Source organism: Petaurus breviceps, unplaced genomic scaffold, assembly GCF_028583685.1.
Source record: "Petaurus breviceps papuanus isolate PSGF00001 unplaced genomic scaffold, PetGlider_PUasm1.0 103, whole genome shotgun sequence".
Lineage (NCBI taxonomy): Eukaryota > Metazoa > Chordata > Mammalia > Diprotodontia > Petauridae > Petaurus > Petaurus breviceps.
Genome location: NW_027185588.1, coordinates 2,965,428 through 2,977,440, shown reverse-complemented (window position 1 = coordinate 2,977,440; position 12,013 = coordinate 2,965,428). Strand labels below are relative to the sequence as shown.

Sequence of the window (12,013 nt, the reverse complement as noted above, 5' to 3'; positions counted from 1 at the left end):
CTTCCAAATTTGGCAAAACCAGTAGATGCAATCATTCCCTTGCATGAAGGACATAGCTTGTCCGCAATTATAACACTGCTACGGTGGGACTTCAGGGACTCAAAAGGACACTGGAGTAGGTTGTAAGCAGCTCTGATATGGACTCTGGAATTCTGATGACTCACAAGATCATTGCCCTTTCCAAAACTCCTTCACCTAAGAGAAGCAAAGATACGACAACAAGTGGCATAGGGGCTGCCCCTCCCAAAGGCTTACAGAATTTCTTCCTATTCACTCAAGCTACCAAGTTGTACAAGAGGTAATTTGGCCACGTAGTATCTTTTGCACATATACTCAATTTTAGCTCTGCAGCCAACTAAAATGTTTTTCCTCATCACACAGTGAATGGACAGGAAAGAATCAGAGTACCCACGCACGCTCTGTAGGGGAGAACCAGACCCCTACATCCTGCATCATTACTTCCAGAAGCCAGTTCAACAGACATCTCGAAGAGTCCTCTCAACACACTCCTAGGACTGTGCCCTCATTGTCCAGAGCCTCATTACACCTGCTAGCAATTAACCAATTAATTACCAATTAACCTCAATGAAGTTTAACAAAGTGATATTTGCTGTGAAGGTATAGCAAGAACAGAAATTACAAATTTGGGACCACTCTCCCCCCTAGATCCCTTTTCTCACCCACACTTCTTGCTTCTTTCTAAGCTCAGTTCAAATGCCTCCTCCTTCAGGAAGCCCACTTTAATCCACTCTTGTTAGTGTCTTCTCCCACATAATTTCTTCATATGAACTTTTTATTTACTTATTTGTGTACATGTTATTCTTCCAACAGAATGTAAGCCCCCTTAGGGCAGGGACTATTTTGTTTCTATATCCTCAAAGCCTAAACTGGGGTCTAACACATAGGAGTTGCTTAACAAATAATAACTTGCATTTATGCAGCATTTTAATGTTTGCAAAAATGCTACATATATATTTATCTCATTTGATCCTCCCAATAACCCTGTGAAATAGGTGCTGTTGCCCCTATTTTGTAGATGATGAAACCAAGAGGTGAGGCCACCCAGCTAATGTCACTGAGGTGAAATCTGAATTCAGGTCATTCTGATTTCAAGTCCAGCATGCTTACCCACCGTGCCACCTAGCTGCTGCCCTTACCAATGCTCATTGAATGCAACTCTACTGTTCTTCAGGCAATTACTTAGCAAAACTTTACAGAATTCAGCCTGAATGCTACCATAGGCTTGTGCAGGCACAATTCAGCATTTAGTATATAAATCTGAGTACTTTAATGAGGAGAAGTGTCTCCTTAGTATTGGTCTACCTCCCTCTGGAGTATCCTTGCTGTTCTGCTTTTGCTTCTGCTACTGAGTGCCCTAGGTGCCTCCAACTATGTGATCTCCCATAACCATAGATCAGCTAGGTAATACCTTACTCCATTCAGCCCTGTAGAGTTGATCTCCCACCCTCCTACTTCTCAGACCTCTACTTGGGACATCCAGTTCTCAGGGTAACTTTATCATGAGACTCCTCTTGTGCAGCCTACTTTCTCCTCCAAACATCACTCCCTGCAATCAATGGATGACCATAAGACTAATCTTCAGTATTTCCTTAACTAGCATGTTTTATAACACCTCCGTACCTTAATAAATCATTTTTGGGAGTTGCAGTGGTTCAAAACAAAGGTTCATTATATAGCCACTCCAATAAGCTGGTCTGGTCCTCAGAGGACAAAGGTATAGTCCTTTGCCACTGGAATCCATATGAGATTTTGTGACTACAGACCCCAGCACCATGGCCTAATGGAAAATCCTGAGGAATCCAACCCCAAAATGAGTGTGGACTCACCCAGATGGGGACTCATCTAAGAGTGCTGCCACATTTGGAAACAAACATGGTGGAGTGAATGTTATGTAGAAACCATAGTTAACCATGTTAACCATCTGTTAACTCTGAGCCCACTCTTCCTAGGCAATGAGGTGATCTAGGGGAGAGTGTGATCCCAAGTATGTAACTTCTGTTCTCGTGATACCTTCATAGCAGATATCACTTTGTAAAGGTTCATTGATGTTAATTGGTTAATTGATTAATTGCTAGCAGCTAATACATTGGTACAGGGGCTCTATTCAATAGCATTAGAGAAAGCCACAGCACTGTCTCTTAGAGGTAATCCCTAGAACCCTGAGGGGGAGATGTAACTAACCTTTCTCTGGGAGAGTAAGGTCAGAGTATTGCTACATGTAGAGCCACACCTGGGAGAAAATTAGATCCTTCACGTTTCTGAGAACCCCATTGGAGAGATTCTTCACATGGGATGTTATTAATTACTGGATATGCTCATTCTTTTTGATGTGTTTCCTTTAAAAGTCAGTTCTTTTTGAGATGATTTTTGTAGACTTTCCTATTTGTTGGTTCATTCCATGCTTAATTACTGATATCAATTTGCCAGATTACCAAATCCTGGATAAGTACTGATGTTGACACTAAATATGAGACTTTGTACCACTAAAATGCTGGTTCCTGGTAGATAAAGGCTCTTCTTTAGCATTTAAACAGATTGTTGGCCTTATCGTGACATCTTTATGATTAAGTCCCTAGGATAAGTTTTGTCTACTAGCCTAGAAATTCCTGAGGAATCAACTCAGTGGTTAATCCTTCGTGGGAGCCTCATTCTTGTTCAAGGCTTGTTTGATCTTGTTTTCTATTGTCTCAAATTTCACCTACTTGTCCTCTCATTGGATGAGTTTGGAAATCTAGTAGGAGTATCCTCATAATGTCAAATATCCATTGGGGAAAATTTGGGGTACTCTTTGGAATAGAGACCCAGAGAAATTTGCCTGGGCCTCAAAAGGATTGCCTACAGTACAGGACCCATCAAGAAATTTTGGCATTCCCCACTTAGAAACTCTTGTGCAGACCTCAATTAAGTGATTTTATTCACAGAGGCAATCATGGAAGAATTTTCACCAAAAATAGTTTGGTTTTTCACCTAAAGGTGAAAGGTAAGAGGGTGACGTCCAGTCCACCTCAGGCTCTTCATCTCTGTGGAAAGAGTTTCATGTTGTGGTAAAGCAACATCCTAACCCCTCCCCCCATGAAGGCTGGGATAGTTTTTCCTCAAAAAGTTATTGAGACCTTCTTCCAGACTTGACTGGCTCAGGGGTAGAATGGCTTAGACTGTTGACATCACTTCCTTACCATCCCAGTACAAAGTGACAAGGTCACATGGAAGCTTGGCTGGTGGGTTTTGATGGGCCAGGGAGCTTCACTCAGCTGAATTAACTCAGGGAGTCCTCAATGCCTACACAGTAGATTATGAACTATTCAAAGGCACCTTTTTAATCCCCAAGATTTAGCAGTGTCTGATACATAATAGTAGCTTAATAAATATTTACTGACTGATTAGGTGATGGATTATTAAATGTCCTTTTCCTGCTATGGCTAAGTAAATCTCTTTGTGTTAATCATTGTATGACCTATAAGAAGCTCATTTTGTTCCATTATTGAACCTAAACTACCAAGGGACTGACCCAACCCAGAATATATATGCTCTGGGATTGCTATAGGTACTAAGCATTCTTTCTGAGATGGGAAGGTGGTTTTTCTTTGTCTTTTCCTTTTCTTTATTACCTTTGGGTTAGGGAAGTTTGTTTAGAACACTAAAATGACCCTTGCTGGGTACCAAGTATTAAGTTTTTGGCTCTACCATTCCTTCTAACTCCATTAGAGATGGCTATGACCTTGGGAGCTTCAAAAGGTTGGAATGGAGAAGCACCAGGAAAATGCTTTCCTTACAATCAGCCTGCAGAGGTGACAATGCAAGTATTATTATCTCCATTTTACACATGAGGAAACAGGCCCAGAGAGATGATGTTAGTTGCCCAATATCACACATCTACTATCAGAGCCTGGATTTAAACATAGGCATCTGACTCCAAATCCAATGCTCTCCCCATCCTATGTGATTTCTAGTTCCCCCATCATAATTAATCAACCAACAAGCATTTATTAGGCACCAATTATGTGCCAGACACTGTACATACAGGAAACCTTTACAAAAATAGACATATGATTGGGAAGGAGTCATTTATTACAGTGAAACAGGACATCCAGGTGGGGATGGATGGTCAGCCACAGACAGATAGATGCCTAGAGTTCAGAACTTAAGGAAGCAAGCATGTAAGAGATGTAGATGTGGGAATTAGATAGATAGAGGTGACAGCCAAAGCCATGGGGATTAGGAGAGGAGATAGTGGAAAGAAAAGGTTTATTTGGGGGGATCTCAGGGAACTTTGGCCTTCACGACAAAAAATAAGGGCCAGGATTCACAAAAGGATAAACTGAGAAACAAAGGTGAGGGTAGGGCAGAATGAATTGGGTTCAGACCCAGGAGTCTTGGCCCCTAGCCCCATCTACTCTTCTCTCCTCTCCAGATGCAGTAACCACCATTACCAACCCCACACCCCCAATTCCTGGGAGTTCCTCAGAGGTTGGTACAAGAAGCTTCCTTCTCACAGACCCAATAGTTCTCCTTGCTGCAGGGTGCATCGTTCCAGCCTTGAGAGGTCACCTCACAACAATCCTCATCACCAGCATTGTTGGGTTCTCCCGCATTCCAAAAGCTGTGAACATTAACCTTTTAGCAAGTAGTCCTCCCCTCTCCCCAGCTGGAGCAGTCATTCAGGCCCAGTGGTCAGTCCCTTGTCCCCAGCTCCATCATTCTCTCCACCTAGCCAAAAGCTGGTCTGTGCCTCAGATGACGCACCAAGCTCTCCCACCCACTCACTTGGACTCTTCCCACTTCAACAACAACAACACACACACACAACACACACTCATACACAATGTATGCTCACAGGCTTGGAAGGAAACCATAAAATTCTGGGGAGCGCCCCATCCATTCCCCCTCCCAATCTTGCTTTCTGACATCCCTGCCTCTGTCTCAAATAGGCCTTCTCTGGGAAGTCCCAGGAGTTTAGTGTGTCTGGACCCCAAAGATCCCCAAACTTCCCAGGCATATGGAGGTCTGAACAACTGAGAACAGCTAAAGAAATGCTTATTTGGACACATAGATGGGTTTGGGAAGAAAGGATAGGATGGTTTTTTTTTTCAAGGTTCCAGGGCATCCCCAGACTAAAGGTCCTCAAGGTTTCAATGTGAGTTCCCCCTTCCCCACCACCTCCCCAAGGGGGAGCTGGGTTTTCCCATATGACAAAGCTCTGAGCTTTGGAGTTTCCAAGGTATTGTTCCCTTCTGAAGGATCAGGAAGTCAGTAGGATCCTATGGTCATAAATCTAGAGTTAGAAGGCAGAGTTCATCTAATCCGACATCCTCTTATACAGATGCAACCCTGGTTTTAGATTTATGCACTTTGCATAAGATTCTCTTAATTGGTGGAGAGAATGATGACATGACCCTGCATAATTGAGAAAGGCAGGCTTTGGAGAGTCAAGACATTTTTCTATCCTGCTTGGACAGACACATGTGGTTTTAGACTCTCTTTAAGACCAACTGCAAGGAGAAAAAAATACTTTGAAAGTAGCAAACAGGGGAGGCTAGGTGGCACAGTGAATAGAGCACCGGCCCTGGAGTCAGGAGGACCTGAGTTCAAATCCGACCTCAGACACTTGACACACTTACTAGCCTTGTGACTTTGGGCAAGTCACTTAACCCCAATTGCCCTCCAAAAAGCAAAAAAAAAAGTGGTAAACATGCAGGGGATGCCAGTATATCAACATATCCCTAATTTCCAGCCTGATAACCTAGAGATTTCAAGAATATCCCTTTGACTAAGACTGGAGCCTCTCTCAGTTGAGTGAGATCTCTGCCTACTCTCATCCAAGAGCTTCTTTGCTCTTGTGTATCTTCTGGTACAGTTAAATCTGTAGAACTCTGATTTCTGTTTGTTATCTGCTTAGATAAATGGAATTACTCAATATTCACTATTTGTGATTGGCATTTGTGTAATTAGCATTTGGTGGGAAAGAACCAACCCCGTGGGTGTGAGCTTGAGGCACCTTCCCCCCCTTTAAGGGACAGTAACCAAGGAAACTAGTGCTTTTTTCCTTATGAACCTAAAAAAACAACCATGTTGGGTACCTAAACCAGCAATCTTGGAGATGGGGTGCCAAAGAGATAAAACTCTAATCTGGTACCTCCTTCCAGAGAATAAAGAAGCCATCCTCATGGTCCTTTCTCCTGTACCTCTCCAGGCAGGAATCAAAATCTCCCTTGGAGAGGAGTGGGTAAAATTCCAGGATTTTCTTTCAGTGCCTTCCCATGAACCACATTTAGACTATTCACACAAGCAGACTCATCTTGCATAGGAAACACACACCTTACACAGAAAAGCAAGCTGAGATTGAGAGACATAAAAATGACTTGCCCAAGGTCTACATAAGGTCTAAGGTAGTATCAGTGGTAGAATTTGAACACAAGATACCTGACCCCAGAGTCCGTGTTCTTCCCACTGAAATCTGAGAGATCAAGATTCTAAATAATCTTGTGAGGAGAGCATTGATTTTGGAGAGAGATGTTGAGTATGGACATAGGAAATTCTGCTGGGGAAGATCCTGGCAGGAAAAGATACTGATTCTGGGGACTGGACACTGACAGGGGTGGTGAGGGGAGATGTTGACTCAGGTGGGGACTGACTGGGATAGAATGATTGTGGTAGAGAGAAGGGGATGGTGAAGACACTGAGTGAAAAGAGGAATCTAATTTGATTGGAAGGAGAACAGTGCCCCTCACAGTCAAAGGGAATTGGGGGGCTTAATTGTGACTTCCCTTGATCCCCACAACAATGAGACTGGGGGCCATTGGTTTCTGGTGACTGAACTCAGTTCTGATGCTAGAGTTTGGGGCATCTGTTGAAAGGGAATGGTGTTGTCCTGTTGTGTTGAGGGAAAGGCATAGCCCTCGTTTTCCCCTCCCTCCTAGATCTCTGGACTGCTGCCAGTGACTTACGCCTGCTTCAGAGTCGTTCCATCCACCCAGTGCCAGGTCCCTTCTTTCTTCTTGTCACTGAGTCCCACCCACCACCGTTGGTTGGAGTTGGCCTTCTGCTTCAGGTAGTTCTGGGAAGCAGAGAGTGTGGTGAGTATTGGAAGCCTCATCCCTCACTCCCAGGGGCCAAACAAAGCCTCGCCCCTTATCAAGCTTGGACCACTATTGAGGCATTTCCTTCATTCCTCTGCCCCTATACCTCAAGGATTCTTTTCTCCTTAGAGACCTAGCCTTCTAACCACTCAGTCTGATATCTGAGGACCCTCACTGGAAGAAAATTCTTCCTTGTGCCAAACTATTGGAGAGACAGCAGCAGCAGCAACAAGTAGCATTTATATAGTACTTTTAGGTTTGTAACTACTTCCCATGTTACCCCATTTATACACATCCTCTTCTTTGAACCTCCAGGTAATCTTATAAGGCAGATCTCACTATTTTCATTTTATAGATAAAAAACCAGTTTGGGGGAGTTTAAAGGGCTTAGCCAGCACCACAAAGTTAAGGATGTGTCCGAGGTGGACTCTGAACCCCATTGTTCCTTCCGGGTGCACTACCTGCCTCTCTGAGTGAAACACCTGGGTTTAAATCTTAGCTCTCCTAGTTACTACTCCTGTGATCTCGAGGAACTCCCTTCTCTTCTCTGGCCCTTGGGATCCTTGAATGTACAATGAGAAGACTGGCCTACCTCATCTCTAAGGTGTTTTTCAGCTCTGATCTCTGCAGCCCACGACCATCTGCTTTCTCCTGAGGAGACAGCTTGGTTCCTGCATCCATGGGCAAATTCCTGTTGGTGCCAGGAGGCTGCGTCTCCAATACAGGTCCAGTGACCCATTCTGATTCTCAGGCTCCTTGGAGTTCACCTACTACTCACCATGGGCTATCCTAACTAAGTGTGTCTGTGGTGAGCACAGTAACGGCTTGTGCCACGTAAAGATGCTCTGCCCCTGCAGCCACAGTCCTGGGTGTGACTTTTTGTTTCTCCTTGTTACTGGGTGGGGGAGGAGGATGGTATGGATCCTGGGGGTGGTGTCAAAAAGAGGAGAGAACCAGGGAGAGACCCTTTCATACCCTATCCAGTATCTGTACTTTGTTGGTCTCCTTTGGCATGTGTGGTTTGTGTTTCCATTTTGGTTTTTAAATAAAAAAGAGACGTATATATTTTTGAAAATTACAAAAAAAAAATACTGGAGCAATTTGCCATTTCCTTCTTTAGAAAGGATAACCTAGGGGGCATAGTTTCAGAGTTAAAAGGGACCTCAAAGGCCAAGTCCAAGCCCTTGTGATTGTCCAAAGTCACCCGGGTAGCAAATGGCACGGCCAGAATTCAAACCCAGCTCCCTTGACTTCAAATCCAACACTCTATCCATTGAACCGCCCTGCCTCCTTCATTTGTCTGGTTCCTATGGTGTGTCTATTACTCCAAACCCCAAATCACAGAATCTCAATCGGGAAGGATCTTGGAGACAATCCCATCTAACCTAATCCTGAATAACTGCCTCTGAAATATCAGGACAAATGCTCATATAATCATAGACAGAGCACCAGAAGGGACATTTTGCCATCTTGTCCAATCTCTTCATTTTACAGATGATGTACCAATGTCTAGAGGTTGTCTCAAAGATGTCCAAACAAGGGAGAACCCGCCACCTCTCAAGGCTATCTACTTTTCAGTAAGTCATTCTTAGGAAGTTTTTACCCTGGCATCAAACCTAAATTTGTCTCTTTGCAGTTCCTCACCTGGTTCCTTACTTTGCCCTCTGGGATCAAGCAAAAGGCCAATGCACCTTTCTTCCACATGCCAGCCTTTCTAGTACTTGAAGACAGCAGCCATGCCCTTCCCTGGCTACAGAACCCTAGCTCCTATAGAGATCAGCCTGAAGTATTCTCAGGCAAAGCTCATCACCTCTTTACTCCCCAGTCTCAATCCCCTGTGCCCCATTCCTGCCTTTCCATCCAGAACACCTATTCCTTTGCCCCTTGTAGCCCTCGGCAACTTCAAAACATGGTGCACAGCACCCCTTCCTGGCAGCCAACTCTACTTAACTGTGCCTGACTACTCATTCCTTTGCTCTAGGTAGGTGCCTATGGCCCTCTAGACTCACTAGGGTTCATTTCTAACCATCCTTTATCCACTTAGTCCATGTCTCCTAAAACCGAACTAAGTTCCCCAAGGGCCAACAGCCTAGCTTCTTTCTACTCCCTTGCTGGCAACAGGAATTTGAAGAAAGGATGTGATCCCCTCCCCCATCTCTTGAATATAACCCTTTAGGAGGTAGAGAAGAACAGAATTTCCTAAAGAATCCAAGGGGGCGTCTAGACCAAAATCATCCATTTTACAGCATCACTCTCCCACCATGATCTTACACACAAGGAAACTGAGATCTGAAGGGGGTAAGGACTTTGCCCAAGTCAGTAAATAGCGGAGGAGGGAAGGACTTGAACCCAAGTCCTTAGACTTCAAATACAGTCCCTTTTCTTCTATACTACCTCCTACTTGGAGGAGAGAATTGCCAGGGCTTAGCTGCAAGTGACTGGTCATAACCTAAGGGTCCCAGTTGGAGGGGGAAAAGGGAGGTGAAGGAAAAGTAGTAAGAAAAAAAATTTCTGAGAAAACTTTCCAGCTAATTACTCAATCCCTCCATGGCCTCTACAATCCTGCACACTTACCTTGTTACTCTTCCTCACCCTCAACACTCCATTGGCCACATCTGTGCATTTGTACTCTATCCTCATGCCTGAAAAGCCTTCCTGCCTTACCTCTGCCCCACTGGGGTGCCAAGTTTCCTTCAAAACTCAGCTCAAGCACCATCTTCTATAAAAAGCCTGTCCCAGGGCCCCAGCTACTAGGGCCCTCCTTCCTCAAGTTGACCCGAATCGATTTTGTGCACTGTTCTAGCCTGTTAGAATGTATGCTTCTTGAGGGCAGGAGCTGTTTCTCTTTTACCTTTATATAACCCGTGCTGAACACAATATCTGGATCAAGTCAGTGCTTTAAAAAGCGTTGTTGAGTAAATAATTGAGTAATTTGAGAAACGTAGACTGGAAGGTTTAAGTGTGAAAAGGGAATGGGACAGGATGGAGACCCCACTTCTACTGAGTCTAAAAGCTCCGAGGAACAGGAGTAGCAATAAGGAGAAAAGAAACTCGGGTTCATAGGATTCAGAACCGGCATGGATCTTATTGTTCACCTAACCCCTTCCCATAATTTTGTAGCTGAAGGCAATGAAGCCCAGAGCAGTAAATTGGGGGCTTGCTCCAAGCCACACCGCACAGAGAGCAAAGATTCTGGAACCAGGTGGTCCTCTGACCCCAAACCCAATTCTCATTTCAGTCTACCAACCAGTACATTCTCAAGAGCTCGGGGTGGGGCGGGGAAACCCTAAAGGTCAGCTAGTCCTTCACTCCTCATGGAATACACAACATCCCTAACATGGGTTCTCCCAGCCCCTCTGGACATTATCAGGGTTCACTGTTTTATGTAACAGTTGCTTCCATGGCCACATAGTCAGAGTGTGAACAAGTTCTCTCTTGCAGCTGGCCAAAAATGATTTCCCATAACTTATTTGCACCCCTACTTCATCTAGTCTTGTTCTGTTTTCTGGAGTTTTGCAAAAGAAACAAAATCTAACCCCTCCTTCATGTCACAGATGCCATAAATCTAGAGTTAAAAGACATCTTAGAGCCAATCCAATCTAACCCCCTCAATTTACAGGTGAGAAAACAGATGAGGCCCAAGGAAGGAAAATGATCCCCCTAAAGTCACATAGATGGAAGGGAACTTGGGATCTGGGCATTTGGAACTGGAAAAACAACTCACCTGCTCCTCAGAAGAGCTGATGATAACCAGTTTGGAATCATCTGCCTCACAGTCCTCTCTGGCTGCCTCCCACGGCTTGCGGCTCAGAGAAAAGTAGTAACAGCTATCTTTATAGAATTTCCAGTTACAGGGACATGGATGGCAAAGGGTGCCTGTGGGTAATGGGTAGGACTAGGCAAGGGGTCCACGGGTCCTGGCTCCCTCTCCTGACCCATGAACCTAGACCTTTTTAGATTTCCCCACCCCCCCCCATTATTATTGCTCCTCTCTCTAGTTCCCCCGATCTTCCCCAGGCACAGGGCTGTCCTTACTCAAGGTTTTGTTCAGTTGTTTAATGACCTGTGAGGCTTCAAATCGTTCTTTGGCCTTCAAGTCTAGGGGGGAAGAATAGAGAAGTCAGAAGGATGAACACCTTTGATCTTTGAAGAGCCTAGATGTCCTGCCCCAAGCTGAGTCTTGTTCCTGGGAGTCTCCCCTTCTTTGGAGAACCCAATTGTCCTTCTTCTCCTCTCTCCTCTGGATCTCCAGACACTCTGAGTTATGAGGGATTTAAAGGGCCATCTGGTTCAAGCCACACCTCAAGAAGTCTCTTCTCTAGAGAACCCTGGTATCTTTCCTGCGCCGCGCCCCCTCCCGCTGCAGATCTGAGCCCTCCACCTAGCCATGCTGCCTTCCCACCAGCCCCAGGTATCTTTCCCCCAGTTTGTGGCTTCACCTCCATCATCTTTCAGCTGGGCAGAGAGCTGGTTCAATTTCTCCAGGACTGCTGCATGATTCTTGTTATATTGACTTTGATTCTGCAAGACTGGAAGGCAGAGTAATGAGTCTAGGCCAATAGGAATAGTACCCATCCAATGATGGTCTGGGGAGTTGGGGAGGGAGGGAGGGAAGAAGGGAACCTTGGGATCTTTCCTGCGCCTCTCCCTACTACAAATCTCTGAGCCGTCCACCTAGCGATGCTGTCTTCCCACTAAACCCAGGTATCTTTTCCCTAGTTTATGGCCTCACCTCCATCATCTTTCATCTGGGCAGAGAGCTGGTTCAGTTTCTCTAGGATTGCTTCATACTCCAAGTTATACTGACTTTGATTCTGGAAGACTGGAAGGCAAAGTAATGAGTCTAGGCCAATAGGAATAGTACCCATCCAGTGGTGGTCTGGGGAGTTGGGAAGGGAGGAAGGAAGAGAACCTTG

At 44.9% G+C, this 12,013-nt stretch overlaps 1 protein-coding gene across 5 annotated transcripts in view; it reads right to left on the bottom strand.

Moving 5' to 3' along the window:
* Window positions 1-4,071: 4,071 nt before the first annotated feature.
* The window catches only part of CD209 (CD209 molecule), a 10,323-nt gene continuing 2,381 nt past the window's right edge, over window positions 4,072-12,013 (bottom strand). For 2 of the 5 annotated variants that reach the window (XM_069108456.1, XM_069108534.1), the window contains 6 exons: window positions 11,830-11,919; window positions 11,537-11,626; window positions 11,133-11,195; window positions 10,822-10,973; window positions 6,966-7,075; window positions 4,072-4,621 (listed from right to left, as the gene is read on the bottom strand). In XM_069108456.1, the coding sequence (XP_068964557.1) occupies window positions 4,483-4,621; window positions 6,966-7,075; window positions 10,822-10,973; window positions 11,133-11,195; window positions 11,537-11,626; window positions 11,830-11,919 (644 nt within the window). In that variant the 3' untranslated portion in view covers window positions 4,072-4,482. The remainder of the gene's footprint in view (window positions 4,622-6,965; window positions 7,076-10,821; window positions 10,974-11,132; window positions 11,196-11,536; window positions 11,627-11,829; window positions 11,920-12,013) is intronic. The other 3 variants (XM_069108607.1, XM_069108718.1, XM_069108659.1) reach the window with 2 other exon arrangements.